The 25,139-nt window shown below is 51.3% G+C and overlaps 1 protein-coding gene across 1 annotated transcript in view; it reads right to left on the bottom strand.

Moving 5' to 3' along the window:
• Positions 1-3,074: 3,074 nt before the first annotated feature.
• LOC137325074 (collagen alpha-1(V) chain) overlaps positions 3,075-25,139 on the bottom strand; it is a 55,562-nt gene continuing 33,497 nt past the window's right edge. The window contains exons 8-10 of the mRNA XM_067989771.1: positions 21,008-21,114; positions 9,356-9,571; positions 3,075-3,492 (exon numbers count right to left, since the gene is read on the bottom strand). Coding sequence (XP_067845872.1) covers positions 3,349-3,492; positions 9,356-9,571; positions 21,008-21,114 — 467 coding nt within the window. The 3' untranslated portion in view covers positions 3,075-3,348. The remainder of the gene's footprint in view (positions 3,493-9,355; positions 9,572-21,007; positions 21,115-25,139) is intronic.

Here is a 25,139-nt window from a genome sequence, read left to right as displayed (position 1 = left end):
CCTGATAAGCCATCTCCCCCAACAGTATGCAAAGCAGAATATCTGTTTGAGAGGGAGATGGCCTCAGGGGACTCCTGCTCTACCTGCCTAGTCCTTTTACTCTGCCTGGCGGTCTCCCATTTCCTTTCTGCCTGTGTAATCTTTACCTGCGGTGTGACCACCTCACTGAATGTGCTATCCACGATAGTCTCAGCATCGCGGATGCTCCACAGTGAATCCACCCGCAGCTCCAGCTCCGAAAGACGGTTAGTCAGTAGCTGCAGCTGGACACACTTCCTGCACACATGGTCACCAGGGAGACCGGTAGCGTCCATGACTTCCCACATAGTGCAGGAGGAGCATATCACGGGTGTGAGCTCTGCTGCCATGACTTGCCTTAGATTAAGCTCGTTAGTTACTCCCTTAAAGGAGTTTACTCCTTTAAATTACTCTTAATTTAGAGAATGTTAACTACACTAGGGACCTTGATTCACTAAAAAACACTACTTGCTATAACTAAATTAAGTTTAGTTTTTTAAAAAAATATTTAGTTTTATTCTCGAAGTTCCTGAGTCCACAGTCCTCAGAGAGAAAAAAACAGACGAGATTCTCCCCACCGACCACCGACCTGCCTCACCCGTGACCTCACACCGCAGTTTGGTTTTGTTGTTGCTGTCACCCACTCTTGGTCCCCCCCTCCCCGCCCTCGGCCCCCCCTCCCCGCCCTCGGCCCCCCCTCCCCGCCCTCGGTCCCCGCCCTCGTTCCCCCCCTCCCCGCCCTCGGCCCGCCCCTCCCCGCCCTCGGTCCCCCCCTCCCCGCCCTCGGCCCGCCCCTCCCTGCCCTCGGCCCGCCCCTCCCCACCCTCGGGGTGCTCTTCACTGCCCTCGATACGCTCCTCTCCGCTGTCTAAACAAATGCACCTCACTCCTTACTGCACCGAATCCCCTCACTCACCAAATTCCCAGTTATAGACTCTGACGAAACCACACTCTGTCGATAGTTGCTACTCCGTGCTCCCTCAGATGGTTGAACAATACATCTCCACACATGGTCCTGTTACACTGTTGAACAAAGTATCTACACACCTGCCCCTGTGAGACAGGTGGACACAGTTTCTACACACTTGTTCCTCTTGGACAGAGGTGAACAAGGTCTCTGCAGACTTGTTCCTGTTGGACTGGTGGAAAAACATCTAAATACCAGCTCCTGTTAGACAGCTGGACAAAATATCAACACACCTTCTATTGAAAAGGTGAACAAGGTATCTACACACCTCAACAAAATATCTGCATACACGTTCCTGTTAGACAAGTGAACACGGTATCTACATTGCAGTACTGAGGGAGCGCTGCACTGTCGGAGGGTCAGGACTGAGGGAGTGCTGCACTGTCGGAGAGTCAGTACTGAGGGAGCGCTGCACTGTCGGAGGGTCAGTACTGAGGGAGTGCTGCACTGTCGGAGGGTCAGTATTGAGGGAGCGCTGCACTGTCGGAGGGTCAGTACTGAGGGAGTGCTGCACTGTCGGAGGGTCAGTATTGAGGGAGCGCTGCACTGTCGGAGGGTCAGTACTGAGGGAGTGCTGCACTGTCGGAGGGTCAGTACTGAGGGAGCGCTGCACTGTCGGAGGGTCAGTACTGAGGGAGTGCTGCACTGTCGGAGGGTCAGTACTGAGGGAGCGCCGCACTGTTGGAGGTGCTATCTCTCGGATGAGGTGTTAAACCGAGGCCCTGTCTGCCCCTCTCAGGTGGATGTAAAAGATCCCACGGCCACTATTTCAAAGAAGAGCAGGGGAGTTTTTCCCAGTGTCCTGGGGCTGATATTTATCCCTCAACCACATCACTAAAACAGATGATCTGGTCATTATCATACTGTGGGATCTTGCTGTGTGTGAATTGGCTGTGGGATTTCCTCCATTACAACAGTGACTACTCTTCAAAACTATTTCACTGGCTGTTGTGGGCTTTCCTGAGCTGGGGAAGTTGATGTAGAAATACAAGTCTCATTTCTCTCAATTCCCCGACACCGGCCTGTGGAGTGGACTCTGAGACCCATCAACACACAGGAAGGGACCTGAGACAGAAAATCAGCACACACACCCGTCAACACAGACCAGGAGAAGACAGATTTATTGATGTCCAAGGATGAGCTCGGTGGGAAGTGTGGGACTCGATATCTTCATCACAGACCCAACTTCACATCTTACAGTTGAGTGAGATTCGGACTAGATGGCGAAAGCATCCTCCCTCCCTCCGTCCCTCCCTCCGTCCCTCCCTCCGTCCCTCCAACAGTTCACCAGACGGGTCTGTGGCCCATGTGTCCCTCAGGAGACGGTCCTCAGTCCTCATTCCCAGACTCAGGACCCCCTGTGACCCTCCGACCTTCCCCTTCAGGAAGTGAATGCTGGATGCTCCTCTCCCCCACCCAGACCCTCTCACCTCTCCCCAAGACCACCTCCCCTGTCCCTGAGACCCCCCTCCCCGAGACCCCCTCACATTGTCCCTGCTCCTGCTCCTCTTCCCCACCCAGACACCGTCTCCTCTCCCCCACCCAGACCCCCCTCCTCTCTCCCCAGACCCCCTCACATTGTTCCTGCTCCTCTCCTCTCCCCGAGACCCACTCTCCTCTCCCCGAGACCCCCTTACATTGTCGCTGCTCCTGCTACTCTCCCCCACCCAGACCCCCTCACCTCTCCCCCACCCAGACCCCCTCTCCTCTCCCCCACTCAGACTCCCCAGACGCCCTCTCCTCTCTCCCCAGACCCCCTTACATTGTTCCTGCTCCTCTCCTCGAGACCCCCTCCACTCTCCGAAACCCCCTCTCCTCTCCCCGAGACCCCCTCTCCTCTCCCCGAGACCCCCTCTCCTCTCCCCGAGACCCCCTCTCCTCTCCCCGAGACCCCCTCTCCTCTCCCCGAGACCCCCTCTACTCTCCCCGAGACCCCCTCCCATTGTCCCCGAGACCCCCTCACATTGTCCCTGCTCCTGCTCCTCTCCCCTACCCCCAGACCCCCTCTCCTCTCCCCGAGACCCCCTCTACTCTCCCCGAGACCCCCTCCCATTGTCCCTGAGACCCCCTCACATTGTCCCTGCTCCTCTCCCCGAGGCCCCCTCAGACTCGTTCACATTCCTCACACTGTCCCGATCGAGTGATTCCGGGGACTGTAAAATCCCCGAGGGAGGGAATAACTCTGGAAAAGCTGAGGCGACGATGGGTGACACTCGACCCTCGTGCGTTGAGGGGAGGAGTCAGGTCCATGGGCTCAGATCTGCAGTGGGAGTGGCTCGATACCCTGGCAGTTCACCACCCAGCTTCTGTTAGACTGAAGGAGGGCAGCTGGTCTGGGAGATTGGGGGGTCTCGGGCTGGGTGCTACAGGAAGCAGACGGGCCCCAGGGTGAAGCTGGTCTCTCCTCCTGGGCTCCAGGCACTGAAGGTCACGTCTCGCAGGGGAAGCAGGTCCACGTCCCAGCTCCAAATCTCCACATCGGTCACATCCACTGACCGGACGGCAGACTGCAGGAAGGAGGAAGTCAGATCACAACTTTGGTTCACTGGTTCACCCCCGACTCCCACATCCCACCATCCCCCCTCCCAGGCTGAGGTAAAGTTCCTCACACACCCTCCATTACCTTACTCAAGGGCCGCAGTCCATTCAACCATGGGGTGAGGCACCAATGACAATCCAGATCAACTCACCAAATGTCCATTCACAGCCAGCTGGAGTCACCGTGATCAGGACCATAAAACTGTAACTCACTCCCGGGTATCTGTTATTCTATATATAAACCCCCCGAACCCCTCGATTAGATTCCAGCCTGTAACTCACTCCCGGGTATCTGTTATTCTATATATAAACCCCCCGAACCCCTCGATTAGATTCCAGTCTGGAACTCACTCCCGGGTATCTGTTATTCTATATATAAACACCCGAACCCCTCGATTAGATTCCAGCCTGTAACTCACTCCCGGGTATCTGTTATTCTATATATAAACCCCCCCGAACCCCTCGATTAGATTCCAGTCTGTAATTCACTCCCGGGTATCTGTTATTCTATATATAAACCCCACGAACCCCTCGATTAGATTCCAGTCTGTAACTCACTCCCGGGTATCTGTTATTCTAAATATAAACCCCCCGAACCCCTCGATTAGATTCCAGCCTGTAACTCACTCCCGGGTATCTGTTATTCTAAATATAAACCCCACGAACACCTCGATTAGATTCCAGCCTGTAACTCACTCCTGGGTATCTGTTATTCCATATATAAACCCCCGAACCCCTCGATTAGATTCCAGCCTGTAACTCACTCCCGGGTATCTGCTATTCTATATATAAGCCCCACGAACCCCTCGATTAGATTCCAGCCTGTAACTCACTCCCGGGTATCTGTTATTCTATATATAAACCCCACGAACCCCTCGATTAGATTCCAGTCTGGAACTCACTCCCGGGTATCTGTTATTCTGTATATAAACCCCCCGAACCCCTCGATCAGATTCCAGTCTCGAACTCACTCCCGGGTATCTGTTATTCTATATATAAATCCCCGAACCCCTCGATTAGATTCCAGTCTGTAACTCACTCCCGGGTATCTGTTATTCTTTATATAAACCCCCCGAACCCCTCGATTAGATTCCAGTCTGTAACTCACTCCCGGGTATCTGTTATTCTATATATAAACACCCCGAACCGCTTGATTAGATTCCAGTCTGCAACTCACTCCCGGGTATCTGTTATTCTTTATATAAACCCCCCGAACCCCTCGATTAGATTCCAGTCTGTAACTCACTCCCGGGTATCTGTTATTCTTTATATAAACCCCCCGAACCCCTCGATTAGATTCCAGTCTGTAACTCACTCCCGGGTATCTGCTATTCTATATATAAACCCCCCGAACCCCTCGATTAGATTCCAGTCTGTAACTCACTCCCGGGTATCTGTTATTCTATATATAAACCCCCCGAACCCCTCGATTAGCTTCCAGCCTGTAACTCACTCCCGGGTATCTGTTATTCTATATATAAACCCCCCCGAACCCCTCGATTAGATTCCAGTCTGTAACTCACTCCCAGGTATCTGTTATTCTATATATAAACCACCGAACCCCTCGATTAGATTCCAGTCTGTAACTCACTCCCGGGTATCTGTTATTCTATATATAAACCCCCCCGAACCCCTCGATTAGATTCCAGTCTGTAACTCACTCACGGGTATCTGTTATTCTATATATAAACCCCCAGAACCCCTCGATTAGATTCCAGCCTGTAACTCACTCCCGGGTATCTGTTATTCTATATATAAACCCCCCGAACCCCTTGATTGGATTCCAGTCTGTAACTCACTCCCGGGTATCTGCTAATCTATATATAAACCCCCCCGAACCCCTCGATTAGATTCCAGTCTGTAACTCACTCCCGGGTATCTGTTATTGTATATATAAACCCCCCGAACCCCTCGATTAGATTCCAGTCTGTAACTCACTCCCGGGTATCTGTTATTCTACATAGAAACCCCCCCGAACCCCTCGATTGGATTCCAGTCTGTAACTCACTCCCGGGTATCTGTTATTCTATATATAAACCCCCCGAACTCCTCGATTAGATTCCAGTCTGTAACTCACTCCCGGGTATCTGTTATTCTATATATAAACCCCCCGAACCCCTCGATTGGATTCCAGTCTGTAACTCACTCCTGGGAATCTGCTATTCTATATATAAACCCCCCCGAACCCCTCGATTAGATTCCAGTCTGTAACTCACTCCCAGGTATCTGTTATTCTATATATAAACCCCCCGAACCCCACGATTGGATTCCAGTCTGTAACTCACTCCCGGGTATCTGTTATTCTATATATAAACCCCCCGAACCCATCGATTAGATTCCAGTCTGTAACTCACTCCCGGGTATCTGTTATTCTGTATATAAACCCCCCGAACCCCTCGATTAGATTCCAGCCTGTAACTCACTCCCGGGTATCTGTTATTCTACATATAAACCCCCCGAACCCCTCGATTAGATTCCAGTCTGTAACTCACTCCCGGGTATCTGTTATTCTATATATAAACCCCAGAACCCCTCGATTAGATCCCAGTCTGTAACTCACTCCCGGGTATCTGTTATTCTATATATAAACCCCCCGAACCCCTCGATTAGATTCCAGTCTGTAACTCACTCCCGGGTATCCGTTATTCTATATATAAACCCCCCGAACCCCTCGATTAGATTCCAGCCTGTAACTCACTCCCGGGTATCCGTTATTCTATATATAAACCCCCCAAACCCCTCGATTCGATTCCAGCCTGTAACTCACTCCCGGGTATCTGTTATTCTATATATAAACCCCCCGAACCCCTCGATTAGATTCCAGTCTGTAACTCACTCCCGGGTATCTGTTATTCTATATATAAACCCCCGAACCCCTCGATTAGATCCCAGTCTGTAACTCACTCCCGGGTATCTGTTATTCTATATATAAACCCCCCGAACCCCTCGATTAGATCCCAGTCTGTAACTCACTCCCAGGTATCTGTTATTCTGTATATAAAGCCCCCGAACCCCTCGATTAGATTCCAGCCTGTAACTCACTCCTGGGTATCTGTTATTCTGTATATAAACCCCCTGAACCCCACGATTAGATTTCAGTCTGTAACTCACTCCCGGGTATCTGTTATTCTATATATAAACCCCCCGAATCCCTCGATTAGATCCCAGTCTGTAACTCACTCCCGGGTATCTGTTATTCTATATATAAACCCCCGAACCTCTCGATCAGATCCCAGTCTGTAACTCACTCCCGGGTATCTGTTATTCAATATATTACCCCCCCGAACCCCTCGATTAGATTCCAGTCTGTAACTCACTCCCGGGTATCTGTTATTCTATATATAAACCCCCCGAACCCCTCGATTAGATTCCAGCCTGTACCTCACTCCCGGGTATCTGTTATTCTATATATAAACCCCCCGAACCCCTTGATTAGATTCCAGTCTGTAACTCACTCCCGGGTATCTGTTATTCTATATATAAACCCCCCAAACCCCTCGATTAGATTCCAGTCTGTAACTCACTCCCATGTATCTGTTATTCTATATATAAACCCCCCGAACCCCTCGATTAGATTCCAGTCTGTAACTCACTCCCGGGTATCTGTTATTCTATATATAAACCCCCCGAACCCCTCGATTAGATTCCAGTCTGTAACTCACTCCCGGGTATCTGTTATTCTATATATAAACCCCCCGAACCCCTCGATTAGATTCCAGTCTGTAACTCACTCCCGGGTATCTGCTATTCTATATATAAACCCCCCAAACCCCTCGATTAGATTCCAGTCTGTAACTCACTCCCGGGTATCTGTTATTCTATATATAAACCCCCGAACCCCTCGATTAGATTCCAGTCTGTAACTCACTCCCGGGTATCTGTTATTCTATATATAAACCCCCGAACCCCTCGATTAGATTCCAGTCTGTAACTCACTCCCGGGTATCTGTTATTCTCTATATAAACCCCCCGAACCCCTCGATTAGATTCCAGTCTGTAATTCACTCCCGGGTATCTGTTATTCTATATATAAACCCCCGAACCCCTCGATTAGATTCCAGTCTGTAACTCACTCCCGGGTATCTGTTATTCTATATATAAACCCCCGAACCCCTCGATTAGATTCCAGTCTGTAACTCACTCCCGGGTATCTGTTATTCTATATATAAACCCCCGAACCCCTCGATTAGATTCCAGTCTGTAACTCACTCCCGGGTATCTGTTATTCTATATATAAACCCCCCGAACCCCTCGATTAGATTCCAGTCTGTAATTCACTCCCGGGTATCTGTTATTCTATATATAAACCCCCGACCCCCTCGATTAGATTCCAGCCTGTAACTCATTCCCGGGTATCTGTTATTCTATATATAAACCCCCGAACCCCTAGATTAGATTCCAGTCTGTAACTCACTCCCGGGTATCTGTTATTCTATATATAAACCCCCCGAACCCCTCGATTAGATTCCAGTCTGTAATTCACTCCCGGGTATCTGTTATTCTATATATAAACCCCCCGAACTCCTCGATTAGATTCCGGTCTGTAACTCACTCCCGGGTATCTGTTATTCTATATATAAACCCCTGAACCCCTCGATTAGATTCCAGTCTGTAACTCACTCCCGGGTATCTGTTATTCGATATATAAACCCCCCGAACCCCTCGATTAGATTCCAGTCTGTAACTCACTCCCGGGTATCTGTTATTCTATATATAAACCCCCCGAACCCCTCGATTAGATTCCAGTCTGTCACTCACTCCCGGGTATCTGTTATTCTATATATAACCCCCCGAACCCCTCGATTAGATTCCAGTCTGTCACTCACTCCCGGGTATCTGTTATTCTATATATAACCCCCCGAACCCCTCGATTGGATTCCAGTCTGTAACTCACTCCCGGGTATCTGTTATTCTATATATAAAACGCCGAACCCCTCGATTAGATTCCAGTCTGTAACTCACTCCCGGGTATCTGTTATTCTATATATAAACCCCCCGAACCCCTCGATTAGATTCCAGTCTGTCACTCACTCCCGGGTATCTGTTATTCTATATATAACCCCCCGAACCCCTCGATTAGATTCCAGTCTGTAACTCACTCCGGGGTATCTGTTATTCTATATATAAACCCCCCGAACCCCTCGATTAGATTCCAGTCTGTCACTCACTCCCGGGTATCTGTTATTCTATATATAACCCCCCGAACCCCTCGATTGGATTCCAGTCTGTAACTCACTCCCGGGTATCTGTTATTCTATATATAAACCCCCCGAACCCCTCGATTAGATTCCAGTCTGTCACTCACTCCCGGGTATCTGTTATTCTATATATAACCCCCCGAACCCCTCGATTAGATTCCAGTCTGTAACTCACTCCCGGGTGTCTGTTATTCCGTATATAAACCCCTGAACCCCTCGATTAGATTCCAGTCTGTAACTCACTCCCGGGTATCTGTTATTCTATATATAAACCCCCCGAACCCCTCGATTAGATTCCAGTCTGTAACTCACTCCCGGGTATCTGTTATTCCGTATATAAACCCCCGAACCCCTCGATTAGATTCCAGTCTGTAACTCACTCCCGGGTATCTGTTATTCCGTATATAAACCCCTGAACCCCTCGATTAGATTCCAGTCTGTAACTCACTCCCGGGTATCTGTTATTCTATATATAAACCCCCCGAACCCCTCGATTAGATTCCAGTCTGTAACTCACTCCCGGGTATCTGTTATTCTATATATAAACCCCCCGAACCCCTCGATTAGATTCCAGTCTGTAACTCACTCCCGGGTATCTGTTATTCTGTATATAACCTGCCCCCTGTTGGTATACCTGACATCCAGCGAGCTTGACTCGGTAACTGCGGTGCCCATACTCTATCTTCTCCCCGTTGTCTCCCAGGAAGTGAACGTGAGTGTCTGTGGAGTGACTGTGTGGGCCGGAGGACTCTCTGGAGGACGGGCAGGAGTAGGTGAAGCGTTGCGAGACGCTGTGACTGTACAGCCGCAGGAATCGGAGCTGGACTGGACCCAGGCCCAGGTATTCAAACTGGAAGAAAGAGCAGAGAGCGGGTGAGTGAGTCTGATCATCAACAGACTGTCCCTGGAACCCAGCATCACTCTCACACACTGACAGACCTCAGAGTCCGGCTGGGGGACTGGGTCAGGCTTCAAAATCAACCACCGGGTCACAGCTCAGTGTGAAATGTGTCTCTGTGTGAGGGAGTGTGTCTGTGTCCATGACACTGTGAGTGGTGGGGATGTGTGTGACAGTGAGTGTGGTGGGTGTGTGTGTGACAGTGAGTGTGGCGGGGGGTGTGTGTGACAGTGAGTGTGGCGGGGGGTGTGTGTGACAGTGAGTGTGGCGGGTGTGTGTGTGACAGTGAGTGTGGTGGGTGTGTGTGTGACAGTGAGTGTGGCGGGGGGTGTGTGTGACAGTGAGTGTGGCGGGGTGTGTGTGTGACAGTGAGTGTGGCGGGGGGTGTGTGTGTGACAGTGAGTGTGGCGGGTGTGTGTGTGACAGTGAGTGTGGTGGGTGTGTGTGTGACAGTGAGTGTGGTGGGTGTGTGTGTGTGACAGTGAGTGTGGCGGGGGGTGTGTGTGTGACAGTGAGTGTGGTGGGTGTGTGTGTGTGACAGTGAGTGTGGTGGGGGTGTGTGTGTGACAGTGAGTGTGGTGGGTGTGTGTGTGTGACAGTGAGTGTGGTGGGGGTGTGTGTGTGACAGTGAGTGTGGTGGGTGTGTGTGTGTGACAGTGAGTGTGGTGGGTGTGTGTGTGTGACAGTGAGTGTGGTGGGTGTGTGTGTGTGACAGTGAGTGTGGTGGGTGTGTGTGTGTGACAGTGAGTGTGGTGGGTGTGTGTGTGTGACAGTGAGTGTGGTGGGTGTGTGTGTGTGACAGTGAGTGTGGTGGGTGTGTGTGTGTGACAGTGAGTGTGGTGGGGGGGGTGTGTGACAGTGAGTGTGGCGGGGGGTGTGTGTGACAGTGAGTGTGGCGGGGGGGGTGTGTGACAGTGAGTGTGGCGGGGGGTGTGTGTGACAGTGAGTGTGGCGGGGGGGGTGTGTGACAGTGAGTGTGGCGGGGGGGGTGTGTGACAGTGAGTGTGGCGGGGGGTGTGTGTGACAGTGAGTGTGGCGGGGGGGGTGTGTGACAGTGAGTGCGTGCGTGATGAGTCTGAGTGTGTATTTGTGTTTGACAGTGTGAGCATGTGTGAGTAAGAGCCAGTGTACAAGTGAGAGCGAGACAGCGAGCTTGCGAGTGAGAGCGAGACAGCGCGAGAGAGACAGCGAGCGTGCGAGTGAGAGCGAGACAGCGCGAGAGAGACAGCGAGCGTGCGAGTGAGAGCGAGACAGCGCGAGAGAGACAGCGAGCGTGCGAGTGAGAGCGAGACAGCGAGCGTGCGAGTGAGAGCGAGACAGCGCGAGAGAGACAGCGAGCGTGCGAGTGAGAGCGAGACAGCGAGCGTGCGAGTGAGAGCGAGACAGCGCGAGAGAGACAGCGAGCGTACGAGTGAGAGCGAGACAGCGCGAGAGAGACAGCGAGCGTGCGAGTGAGAGCGAGACAGCGCGAGAGAGACAGCGAGCGTACGAGTGAGAGCGAGACAGCGCGAGAGAGACAGCGAGCGTGCGAGTGAGAGCGAGACAGCGCGAGAGAGACAGCGAGCGTACGAGTGAGAGCGAGACAGCGCGAGAGAGACAGCGAGCGTGCGAGTGAGAGCGAGACAGCGCGAGAGAGACAGCGAGCGTGCGAGTGAGAGCGAGACAGCGAGCGTGCGAGTGAGAGCGAGACAGCGTGAGAGAGACAGCGAGCGTACGAGTGAGAGCGAGACAGCGCGAGAGAGACAGCGAGCGTGCGAGTGAGAGCGAGACAGCGCGAGAGAGACAGCGAGCGTACGAGTGAGAGCGAGACAGCGCGAGAGAGACAGCGAGCGTGCGAGTGAGAGCGAGACAGCGCGAGAGAGACAGCGAGCGTGCGAGTGAGAGCGAGACAGCGCGAGAGAGACAGCGAGCGTACGAGTGAGAGCGAGACAGCGCGAGAGAGACAGCGAGCGTGCGAGTGAGAGCGAGACAGCGCGAGAGAGACAGCGAGCGTACGAGTGAGAGCGAGACAGCGCGAGAGAGACAGCGAGCGTGCGAGTGAGAGCGAGACAGCGCGAGAGAGACAGCGAGCGTGCGAGTGAGAGCGAGACAGCGCGAGAGAGACAGCGAGCGTGCGAGTGAGAGCGAGACAGCGAGCGTGCGAGTGAGAGCGAGACAGCGCGAGAGAGACAGCGAGCGTGCGAGTGAGAGCGAGACAGCGAGCGTGCGAGTGAGAGCGAGACAGCGCGCGCGAGTGAGAGCGAGACAGCTGAGTGCGCGCGCGAGGCTGACCGTGAGAGGCTGAGTGCGCGCGCGAGGCTGACCGTGCACGCGAGGCTGACCGTGCACGCGAGGCTGACCGTGAGAGGCTGAGTGCGCGCGCGAGGCTGACCGTGCACGCGAGGCTGACCGTGAGAGGCTGAGTGCGCGCGCGAGGCTGACCGTGCACGCGAGGCTGACCGTGCACGCGAGGCTGACCGTGAGAGGCTGAGTGCGCGCGCGAGGCTGACCGTGCACGCGAGGCTGACCGTGAGAGGCTGAGTGCGCGCGCGAGGCTGACCGTGCACGCGAGGCTGACCGTGAGAGGCTGAGTGCGCGTGCGTGGCTGACCGTTGTAAGAATTCTGGGAATTCCACCTTTTCCCTGAGGATGTAAAACTTTGTCCATTGACTAAAATCCTAAGATGGAAGGATAGGTGAGAGGTCACCAGACGAATCAACAACACACACAGTGGAATGTGGGAGAATTACTACTGTCTCTGTTTTAATGCAAAACTTACAGCAGGTGGTCAACACTCAGCACTAATTCGAGAGGCAGTCGGCCATCGAGAGAGGCAACTGCTCCAGACATGGCGGGGCCATGCCTCGGTTCTGATGCAAAACCAATCGCCACCTAGGACGTGGGGTGAAAAGGGAGCCTTGTGTGGCAAGTGCTCGACAATCGGAATGAATTCGAAGAACAATGGCCCATCGAGAGAAGCAATTGCAACATGATGAGAGACCATCAAAAGCCATCAAGGACTCTTAAGGACTTTGTAAGAACTGTTTAAACAGGCATGAAGTGCCTCATTTAAGTGACGGAGACCATTGTAAGAGGAGGGGTATATAAGTGGAAACTCGAAACCCCTCTCTCTCTTGTTCTGCTCTCTTGGTTTGCTCTCTTGCTTTTGCTGTCTCTGGTTCTTGCTTCTTATCACTTTTCCAGCTCGCTCTCTCTCTCTCTCTCTCTCTTCCTCTTTCTTTTTTTTTCACCGAGCTCTCCAGGGAGGAGAGCAGCTTCCAGCGAAACCAACAAACTCTACATGAGAGAACCGGTCAGCCAGACCTGCAAGTGTAAAGGATTGGTGAGCCTCGACCATACGTGTGTGTGTGAGTGAGTGAGTGAGTGAGTGAGTGTGATAGGTGTCTCCAGGGTCCCCACCAACCTCTTAGTTTAGCGGGATGAAGTGCTGTAGTGGGTGTGTGTAACTCAATGTACTGTGTAGGACCGTTTTTATCGTTATTTTCTTCGTGTTGACGGTATAAAAAAACCCAACATTCCAATTCAATTCAAACACTGAGTTTGTGTGTTCTCTGTGCTATTCGGCTTATGTTCTTATGATCCATCACCGGGTGCGTTAGAATAAGTCCCGTTTTCCTGAACCCCCGATCTGTGAGGTATAAGGGTTCCTTGGCTAGACCGGGGACCAGATATCTGCACCGATCAATAGGGTCAGAACAACCACAAAACACCCGACACCGAGAGAGGCGAAGCGCGCGCGTGAGGCTGGCCGAGAGAGGCGGAGCGCGCGCGTGAGGCTGGCCGAGAGAGGCGGAGCGCGCGCGTGAGGCTGGCCGAGAGAGGCGGAGCGCGCGCGTGAGGCTGGCCGAGAGAGGCGGAGCGCGCGCGTGAGGCTGGCCGAGAGAGGCGGAGCGCGCGCGTGAGGCTGGCCGAGAGAGGCGGAGCGCGCGCGTGAGGCTGGCCGAGAGAGGCGGAGCGCGCGCGAGGCAGAGCGAGGGACTGACTGTGTGTGAGAGACTGAGTGAGTTTGTATGAGACTGAGTGAGTGAGACAGTGAGCGTTAGTGTGTGAGACTGAGTGAGTGTCTGTGAAACAGTGTGTGTGTGAGACTGTGTACCTGAGTGTGTATGAGACTGTGTACCTGAGTGTGTGTGAGACTGTGTACCTGAGTGTGTATGAGACTGTGTACCTGAGTGTGTATGAGACTGTGTACCTGAGTGTGTGTGAGACTGTGTACCTGAGTGTGTGTGAGACTGTGTACCTGAGTGTGTATGAGACTGTGTACCTGAGTGTGTATGAGACTGTGTACCTGAGTGTGTGTGCGACTGTGTACCTGAGTGTGTATGAGACTGTGTACCTGAGTGTGTGTGAGACTGTGTACCTGAGTGTGTATGAGACTGTGTACCTGAGTGTGTGTGAGACTGTGTACCTGAGTGTGTGTGAGACTGTGTACCTGAGTGTGTGTGAGACTGTGTACCTGAGTGTGTGTGAGACTGTGTACCTGAGTGTGTGTGCGACTGTGTACCTGAGTGTGTGTGAGACTGTGTACCTGAGTGTGTATGAGACTGTGTACCTGAGTGTGTATGAGACTGTGTACCTGAGTGTGTGTGAGACTGTGTACCTGAGTGTGTGTGAGACTGTGTTCCTGAGTGTGTATGAGACTGTGTACCTGAGTGTGTGTGAGACTGTGTACCTGAGTGTGTGTGAGACTGTGTACCTGAGTGTGTATGAGACTGTGTACCTGAGTGTGTGTGAGACTGTGTACCTGAGTGTGTGTGAGACTGTGTACCTGAGTGTGTGTGAGACTGTGTACCTGAGTGTGTGTGAGACTGTGTACCTGAGTGTGTGTGCGACTGTGTACCTGAGTGTGTGTGAGACTGTGTACCTGAGTGTGTATGAGACTGTGCACCTGAGTGTGTATGAGACTGTGTACCTGAGTGTGTGTGAGACTGTGTACCTGAGTGTGTATGAGACTGTGTACCTGAGTGTGTATGAGACTGTGTACCTGAGTGTGTATGAGACTGTGTACCTGAGTGTGTATGAGAATGTGTACCTGAGTGTGTGAGACTGTGTACCTGAGTGTGTGAGACTGTGTACCTGAGTGTGTATGAGACTGTGTACCTGAGTGTGTGAGACTGTGTACCTGAGTGTGTATGAGACTGTGTACCTGAGTGTGTATGAGACTGTGTACCTGAGTGTGTATGAGACTGTGTACCTGAGTGTGTATGAGACTGTGTACCTGAGTGTGTGAGACTGTGTACCTGAGTGTGTGAGACTGTGTACCTGAGTGTGTATGAGACTGTGTACCTGAGTGTGTATGAGACTGTGTACCTGAGTGTGTGAGACTGTGTACCTGAGTGTGTGAGACTGTGTACCTGAGTGTGTATGAGACTGTGTACCTGAGTGTGTGAGACTGTGTACCTGAGTGTGTATGAGACTGTGTATGCGAGACTGTGTGAGGGGCGAGTATGTGTGTAAGTCTGTGATTGAGTGAGACTGTGTGTGAGACTTTGAGTAAGTGTGTGAGAGTGAGACTGAGTGTGAGTGTGTGAGAATGTACGTGTGTGTGAGACTGAGTGATTCCATGTGCGAGACTGTGAGAGTGAGTATGTGTGAGCCTGAGTGAGTGTGTGCCTGACTGAGTGTGTGTGAGAATGTGTATGAGAGACTGAGAGTGAGAGACTGTGTGAGACAGTGAGTGTGCATATATGTGGGACTGTGAGTGAGTGTGAGTGTGTGTGTGTGTGTGTGTGTGTGTGTGAGTGAGAGAGTGTGAGTGAGTGTATGTGTGTGAGCATGTGAGGGGTCAAGGGGCTGAATGGCCTCCTTCAGTTCCCATGTTCCTAAAACTCCCTGCAGGTACAGCACTGGTCAGACACAGAGTAAAGCTCCCTCTACACTGTCCCATCAAACACTCCCAGGGCAGGTACAGCACGGGTTAGATACAGAGTAAAGCTCCCTCTACACTGTCCCATCAAACACTCCCAGGGCAGGTGCATCACTGGTCAGACACAGAGTAAAGCTCCCTCCACATTGTAGTTGTTGTTAAGCTAACTTAAGGGTTAAGTCATGGCAGGAGATCCCAGACCCATGTCATGTTCCTCTTGTGGGATGTGGGAATTCAGGGATCCTTCCTGTATCCCTGATTCCTTCACCTGCGGGAAGTGTGTCCAGCTGCAGCTACTGTTTGACCGCTTGACGGCTCTGGAGCTGCGGATGGACTCACTTTGGAGCATCCGCGATGCTGAGAAAGTCGTGGATAGCACGTTCAGTGAGTTGATCACACCACAGATAAAAATTACTGAGGGAGATAGTGAATGGGTGACCAACAGACAGAGGAAGAGTAGGAAGGCAGTGCAGGGGTCCCCTGCGGTCATCTCCCTCCAAAACAGGTATACCGTTTTGGATACTGTTGGGGGAGATGGCTCACCAGGGGAAGGTGACAGCGGCCAGGTTCATGGCACCGTGGCTGGCTCTGCTGCACAGGAGGGCAGGAAAAAGAGTGGCAGAGCTATAGTGATAGGGGACTCGATTGTAAGGGGAATAGACAGGCGTTTCTGCGGACGCAACTGAGACTCCAGGATGGTATGTTGCCTCCCTGGTGCAAGGGTCAAGGATGTCTCGGAGCGGCTGCAGGACATTCTGGAGGGGGAGGGTGAACAGCCAGTTGTCGTGGTGCATATAGGCACCAACGATATAGGTAAAAAACAGGATGAGGTCCTACAAGCTGAATTTAGGAAGTTAGGAGTTAAACTAAAAAGTAGGACCTCAAAGGTAGTAATCTCAGGATTGCTACCAGTGCCACGGGCTAGTCAGAGTAGGAATGACAGGATAGCTAGGATGAATACGTGGCTTGAGAGATGGTGCAAGAGGGAGGGATTCAAATTCCTGGGCCATTGGAACCGGTGCTGGGGGAGGTGGGACCAGTACAAATTGGACGGTCTGCATCTGGGCAGGACTGGAACCAATGTCCTAGGGGGAGTGTTTGCTAGTGCTGTTGGGGAGGGTTTAAACTAATGTGGCAGGGGGATGGGAACCGATGCAGGAAGTCAGTGGGAAGTAAAGTGGTGACAGAAACAAAAGGCAGGAAGGGAGAGTGTACAGAACATGACCGGACAGATGGTCTGAGAAAGCAGGGTAAAGACTAAGGGAAGTCCAGATTAAACTGCATTTATTTCAATGCAAGAAGTCTGATGGGCAAGGCAGATGAACTCAGGGCATGGATGGGTACATGGGACTGGGATGTTATAGCTATTACTGAAACATGGCTAAGGGAGGGGCAGGACTGGCAGCTCAATGTTCCAGGGTACAGATGCTATAGGAAAGATAGAGCAGGAGGTAAGAGAGGAGGGGGAGTTGCGTTCTTGATTAGGGAGAACATCACGGCAGTACTGAGAGGGGATATATCCGAGGGTTCGCCCACTGAGTCTATATGGGTAGAACTGAAAAATAAGAAGGGAGAGATCACTTTGATAGGATTGTACTACAGACCCCCAAATAGTCAACGGGAAATTGAGGAGCAAATATGTAAGGAGATTACAGACAGCTGCAAGAAAAATAGGGTGGTAATAGTAGGGGACTTTAACTTTCCCAACATTGACTGGGACAGCCATAGCATTAGGGGCTTGGATGGAGAGAAATTTGTTGAGTGTATTCAGGAGGAATTTCTCATTCAGTATGTGGATGGCCCGACTAGAGAGGGGGCAAAACTTGACCTCCTCTTGGGAAATAAGGAAGGGCAGGTGACAGAAGTGTTAGTGAGGGATCACTTTGGGACCAGTGATCATAATTCCATTAGTTTTAAGATAGCTATGGAGAATGATAGGTCTGGCCCAAAAGTTAAAATTCTAAATTGGGGAAAGGCCAATTTTGATGGTATTATACAGGGACTTTCAGAAGTTGATTGGGAGAGTCTGTTGGCAGGCAAAGGGACGTCTGGTAAGTGGGAGGCTTTCAAAAGTGTGTTAACCAGGGTTCAGGGTAAGCACATTCCTTATAAAGTGAAGGGCAAGGCTGGTAGAAGTAGGGAACCTTGGATGACTCGGGAGATTGAGGCAGGAGTCAAAAAGAAGAAGGAGGCTTATGACATGCATAGACAGCTGGAATCAAGTTGATCCCTTGAGGAGTATAGAGATTGCCGGAGTAGAATTAAGAGAGAAATCAGGAGGGCAAAAAGGGGACATGAGATTGCTTTGGCAGATAAGGCAAAGGAGAATCCAAAGAGCTTCTACAAATACGTAAAGGGCAAAAGAGTAACTAGGGAGAGAGTAGGGCCACTTAAGGATCAACAAGGTCATCTATGTTTGGAACCACAAGAGATGGGTGAGATCCTAAATGAATATTTCACATCGGTATTTACGGTTGAGAAAGGCATGGATGTCAGGGAACTTGGGGAAATAAATAGTGATGTCTTGAGGAGTGTGCATATTACAAAGAGGGAGGTGCTGGAAGTCTTAACGCGTATCAAGGTAGATAAATCTCCGGGACCTGATGAAATATATCCCAGGACATTATGGGAGGTTAGGGAGGAAATTGCGGGTCACCAAGCAGAGATATTTGAATCATCGACAGCTACAGGTGAGGTGCCTGAAGATTGGAGGGTAGCAAATGTTGTGCCTTTGTTTAAGAAGGGCGGCAGAGAAAAGCCTGGGAACTACAGACCGGTGAGCCTGACATCTGTCGTGGGTAAGTTGTTAGAGGGTATTCTGAGAGACAGGATCTACGGGCATTTGGAGAGGCAGGGACCGATTAGGAACAGTCAGCATGGTTTTGTGAGAGGAAAATCATGTCTCACGAATTTGATTGAGTTTTTTGAAGGGGTAACCAAGAAGATAGATGAGGGCTGTGCAGTAGACGTGGTCTACATGGACTTCAGCAAAGCATTTGACAAGGTACCGCATGGTAGGTTGTTACATAAGGTTAAATCTCATGGGATCCAAGGTGAGGGAGCCAATTGGATACAAAATTGGCTTGACGACAGAAGACAGAGGGTGGTTGTAGAGGGTTGTTTTTCAAACTGGAGGCCTGTGACCAGCGGTGTGCCTCAGGGATCGGTGCTGGGTCCGCTGTTATTTGTTATTTATATTAATGATTCGGATGAGAATTTAGGAGGCATGGTTAGTAAGTTTGCAGATGACACCAAGATTGGTGGCATTGTGGACAGTGAAGAAGGTTATCTAGGATTGCAACGAGATCTTGATAAATTGGGCCAGTGGGCCGATGAATGGCAGCTGGAGTTTAATTTAGATAAATGTGAGGTGATGCATTTTGGTAGATCGAATCGGGCCAGGACCTACTCCGTTAATGGTAGGGCGTTGGGGAGAGTTATAGAACAAAGAGATCTAGGAGTACAGGTTCATAGCTCCTTGAAAGTGGAGTCACAGGTGGATAGGGTGGTGAAGAAGGCATTCGGCATGCTTGGTTTCATTGGTCAGAACACTGAATGCAGGAGTTGGGATGTCTTGTTGAAGTTGTACAGGGCATTGGTGAGGCCACACTTGGAGTACTGTGTACAGTTCTGGTCACCCTATTATAGAAAGGATATTATTAAACTAGAAAGAGTGCAGAAAAGATTTACTAGGATGCTACCGGGACTTGATGGTTTGACTTATAGGGAGAGGTTGGATAGACTGGGACTTTTTTCCCTGGAGAGTAGGAGGTTTAGGGGTGATCTTAGAGAAGTCTATAAAATAATGAGGGGCAGAGATAAGGTAGATAGTCAAAATCTTTTCCCAAAGGTAGGGGAGTCTATAAAGAGGGAGCATAGATTTAAGGTGAGAGGGGAGAGATACAAAAGGGTCCAGAGGGGCAATTTTTTCACGCAAAGGGTGGTGAGTGTCTGGAACGAGCTGCCAGAGGCAGTAGTAGAGGCGGGTACAATTTTGTCTTTTAAAAAGTATTTGGACAGTTCCATGGGTAAGATGGATATAGAGGGATATGGGCCAAGTGCAGGCAATTGGGACTAGCTTAGTGGTATAAACTGGGCGACATGGACATGTTGGGCCGAAGAGCCTGATTCCATGTTGTAAACTTCTCTGATTCTCTGATTCTACACTGTCCCATCAAACACTCCGAGGGCAGGTACAGCACGGGTAAGATACAGAGTAAAGCTCCCTCTCCACTGTCCAATCAAACATTCCCAGGGCAGGTACAGCACGGGTTAGATACAGAGTAAAGCTCCCTCTACACTGTCCCATCAAACACTCCCAGGGCAGGTACAGCACGGGTTAGATACAGAGTAAAGCTCCCTCTGCACTGTCCCATCAAACAGTCCCAGGGCATGTACAGCACGGGTTAGATACAGAGTAAAGCTCCCTCTACACTGTCCCATCAAACAGTCCCAGGGCAGGTCCAGCACGGGTTAGATACAGAGTAAAGCTCCCTCTACACTGTCCCATCAAACACACCCAGGGCACGTACAGCACGGGTTAGATACAGAGTAAAGCTCCCTCTACACTGTCCCATCAAACACTCCCAGGGCAGGTACAGCACGGGTTAGATACAGAGTAAAGCTCCCTCTACACTGTCCCATCAAACAGTCCCAGGGCAGGTACAGCACGGGTTAGATACAGAGTAAAGCTACCTCTACACTGTCCCATCAAACACTCCCAGGGCAGGTACAGCACGGGTTAGATACAGAGTAAAGCTCCCTCCACACTGTCCCATCAAACACTCCCAGGGCAGGTCCAGCACGGGTTAGATACAGAGTAAAGCTCCCTCTACACTGTCCCATCAAACACACCCAGGGCAGGTACAGCACGGGTTAGATACAGAGTAAAGCTCCCTCTACACTGTCCCATCAAACACTCCCAGGGCAGGTCCAGCACGGGTTAGATACAGAGTAAAGCTCCCTCTACACTGTCCCATCAAACACACCCAGGGCAGGTACAGCACGGGTTAGATACAGAGTAAAGCTCCCTCTACACTGTCCCATCAAACACTCCCAGGGCAGGTACAGCACGGGTTAGATACAGAGTAAAGCTCCCTCTACACTGTCCCATCAAACACTCCCAGGGCAGGTACAGCATGGGTTAGATACAGAGTAAAGCTCCCTCTACACTGTCCCATCAAACACTCCCAGGGCAGGTACAGCACGGGTTAGATACAGAGTAAAGCTCCCTCTACACTGTCCCATCAAACACTCCCAGGGCAGGTACAGCACGGGTTAGATACAGAGTAAATTCATGCCCAATAATTGGGGCTGGTTTTGCGCAGTGTCAGTAAGAGCTGGACTGAAGCTGTCCAAACTCATTTCTCGTAAGATCTTCATCCAATCACTTGATGCTCCCTGTGAACCCAGAGTTCAGCAGTGAAAGGTCAGAGTGTCGCCACTAGGCTGCCAAGGAAATCAAGCGGAAACGTGGAACCTCAATAAATGGGCCAGATTGACTGGGTAATCAAAGGAGGTACCTGACTTGTGATTGGGGAGACGCACGTTGATCCGCCGAGGGTGAAGTTGCAGAAGACGGAGAAGGCATCGCCCAGGGAGCCTCCGTTAGGGTCAACATAGTAAAAACCTGGGAACACAAACATGGCGACAGAGAGTGTCAATCACAGTGTGTGCAACTGACAGCGTCCCGCACCGGGGGACCTTGGCCCTCCCCACGCACACACAGTGAACTGGACTCTCTCCACACACACAGTGAACTGGACTCTCTCCACACACACAGTGAACTGGACTCTCTCTCCACACACAGTGAACTGGACTCTCTCTCCACACACAGTGAACTGGACTCTCTCCACACACACAGTGAACTGGACTCTCTCTCCACACACAGTGAACTGGACTCTCTCCACACACAGTGAACTGGACTCTCTCTCCACACACGCACACACAGTGAACTGGACTCTCTCTCCACACACAGTGAACTGGACTCTCTCTCCACACACGCACACACAGTGAACTGGACTCTCTCCACACACAGTGAACTGGACTCTCTCTCCACACACGCACACACAGTGAACTGGACTCTCCACACACAGTGAACTGGACTCTCTCTCCACACACAGTGAACTGGACTCTCTCCACACACAGTGAACTGGACTCTCTCCACACACACAGTGAACTGGACTCTCCACACACAGTGAACGGGACTCTCTCCACACACAGTGAACTGGACTCTCTCTCCACACACAGTGAACTGGACTCTCTCCACACACAGTGAACTGGACTCTCCACACACAGTGAACTGGACTCTCTCCACACACAGTGAACTGGACTCTCTCCACACACAGTGAACTGGACTCTCTCCACACACAGTGAACTGGACTCTCTCTCCACACACAGTGAACTGGACTCTCTCCACGCACACAGTGAACTGGACTCTCTCCACACACAGTGAACTGGACTCTCTCTCCACACACAGTGAACTGGACTCTCTCCACACACAGTGAACTGGACTCTCTCCACACACACAGTGAACTGGACTCTCTCCACACACAGTGAACTGGACTCTCTCTCCACACACAGTGAACTGGACTCTCTCCACACACACAGTGAACTGGACTCTCTCCACACACAGTGAACTGGACTCTCTCCACACACACAGTGAACTGGACTCTCTCCACACACACAGTGAACTGGACTCTCTCCACACACAGTGAACTGGACTCTCTCCACACACAGTGAACTGGACTCTCTCCACACACAGTGAACGGGACTCTCTCCACACACAGTGAACTGGACTCTCTCTCCACACACAGTGAACTGGACTCTCTCCACACACAGTGAACTGGACTCTCTCCACACACACAGTGAACTGGACTCTCTCCACACACAGTGAACTGGACTCTCTCCACACACAGTTAACTGGACTCTCTCCACACACACAGTGAACTGGACTCTCTCCACACACAGTGAACTGGACTCTCTCCACACACAGTGAATTGGACTCTCTCCACACACACAGTGAACTGGACTCTCTCCACACACAGTGAACTGGACTCTCTCCACACACACAGTGAACTGGACTCTCTCCACACACACAGTGAACTGGACTCTCTCCACACACACAGTGAACTGGACTCTCTCCACACACAGTGAACTGGACTCTCTCCACACACAGTGAACTGGACTCTCTCCACACACAGTGAACTGGACTCTCTCTCCACACACACAGTGAACTGGACTTTCCACACACACAGTGAACTGGACTCTCTCCACACACAGTGAACTGGACTCTCGCCACACACAGTGAACTGGACTCTCTCCACACACAGTGAACTGGACTCTCTCCACACACACAGTGAACTGGACTCTCTCCACACACACAGTGAACTGGACTCTCTCCACACACAGTGAACTGGACTCTCTCCACACACACAGTGAACTGGACTCTCTCTCCACACACACAGTGAACTGGACTCTCTCCACACACAGTGAACTGGACTCTCTCCACACACAGTGAACTGGACTCTCTCCACACACACAGTGAACTGGACTCTCTCTCCACACACAGTGAACTGGACTCTCTCCACACACACAGTGAACTGGACTCTCTCTCCACACACAGTGAACTGGACTCTCTCCACACACACAGTGAACTGGACTCTCTCCACACAAACAGTGAACTGGACTCTCTCCACACACAGTGAACTGGACTCTCTCCACACACAGTGAACTGGACTCTCTCCACACACAGTGAACTGGACTCTCTCCACACAAACAGTGAACTGGACTCTCTCCACACACAGTGAACTGGACTCTCTCCACACACAGTGAACTGGACTCTCTCCACACAAACAGTGAACTGGACTCTCTCCACACACAGTGAACTGGACTCTCTCCACACACAGTGAACTGGACTCTCTCCACACACAGTGAACTGGACTCTCTCCACACAAACAGTGAACTGGACTCTCTCCACACACAGTGAACTGGACTCTCTCCACACACAGTGAACTGGACTCTCTCCACACACAGTGAACTGGACTCTCTCCACACACAGTGAACTGGACTCTCTCCACACACAGTGAACTGGACTCTCTCCACACACAGTGAACTGGACTCTCTCCACACACACAGTGAACTGGACTCTCTCCACACACAGTGAACTGGACTCTCTCCACACACACAGTGAACTGGACTCTCTCCACACACAGTGAACTGGACTCTCTCTCCACACACAGTGAACTGGACTCTCTCCACACACACAGTGAACTGGACTCTCTCCACACACACAGTGAACTGGACTCTCTCTCCACACACAGTGAACTGGACTCTCTCTCCACACACAGTGAACTGGACTCTCTCCACACACAGTGAACTGGACTCTCTCCACACACACAGTGAACTGGACTCTCTCTCCACACACACAGTGAACTGGACTCTCTCTCCACACACAGTGAACTGGACACTCTCCACACACACAGTGAACTGGACACTCTCCACACACACAGTGAACTGGACTCTCTCCACACACAGTGAACTGGACTCTCTCCACACACACAGTGAACTGGACTCTCTCTCCACACACACAGTGAACTGGACTCTCTCCACACACAGTGAACTGGACTCTCTCCACACACACAGTGAACTGGACTCTCTCTCCACACACAGTGAACTGGACTCTCTCCACACACACAGTGAACTGGACTCTCTCCACACACAGTGAACTGGACTCTCTCCACACACAGTGAACTGGACTCTCTCCACACGCACAGTGAACTGGACTCTCTCCACACACAGTGAACTGGACTCTCTCCACACACAGTGAACTGGACTCTCTCCACATACACAGTGAACTGGACTCTCTCCACACACAGTGAACTGGACTCTCTCCACACACACAGTGAACTGGACTCTCTCCACACACGCAGTGAACTGGACTCTCTCTCCACACACAGTGAACTGGACTCTCTCTCCACACACAGTGAACTGGACTCTCTCCACACACAGTGAACTGGACTCTCTCTCCACACACAGTGAACTGGACTCTCTCCACACACACAGTGAACTGGACTCTCTCTCCACACACACAGTGAACTGGACTCTCTCTCCACACACAGTGAACTGGACACTCTCCACACACACAGTGAACTGGACACTCTCCACACACACAGTGAACTGGACTCTCTCCACACACAGTGAACTGGACTCTCTCCACACACACAGTGAACTGGACTCTCTCTCCACACACACAGTGAACTGGACTCTCTCCACACACAGTGAACTGGACTCTCTCCACACACACAGTGAACTGGACTCTCTCTCCACACACAGTGAACTGGACTCTCTCCACACACACAGTGAACTGGACTCTCTCCACACACACAGTGAACTGGACTCTCTCCACACACAGTGAACTGGACTCTCTCCACACGCACAATGAACTGGACTCTCTCCACACGCACAATGAACTGGACTCTCTCCACACACACAGTGAACTGGACTCTCTCCACACACAGTGAACTGGACTCTCTCCACACACAGTGAACTGGACTCTCTCCACACACACAGTGAACTGGACTCTCTCCACACACACAGTGAACTGGACTCTCTCCACACACAGTGAACTGGACTCTCTCCACACACAGTGAACTG

The sequence above is a fragment of the Heptranchias perlo genome, chromosome 9 (assembly GCF_035084215.1).
Source record: "Heptranchias perlo isolate sHepPer1 chromosome 9, sHepPer1.hap1, whole genome shotgun sequence".
NCBI classification, from domain to species: Eukaryota; Metazoa; Chordata; class Chondrichthyes; order Hexanchiformes; family Hexanchidae; genus Heptranchias; species Heptranchias perlo.
This window is presented reverse-complemented; position numbering and strand designations above follow the sequence as displayed.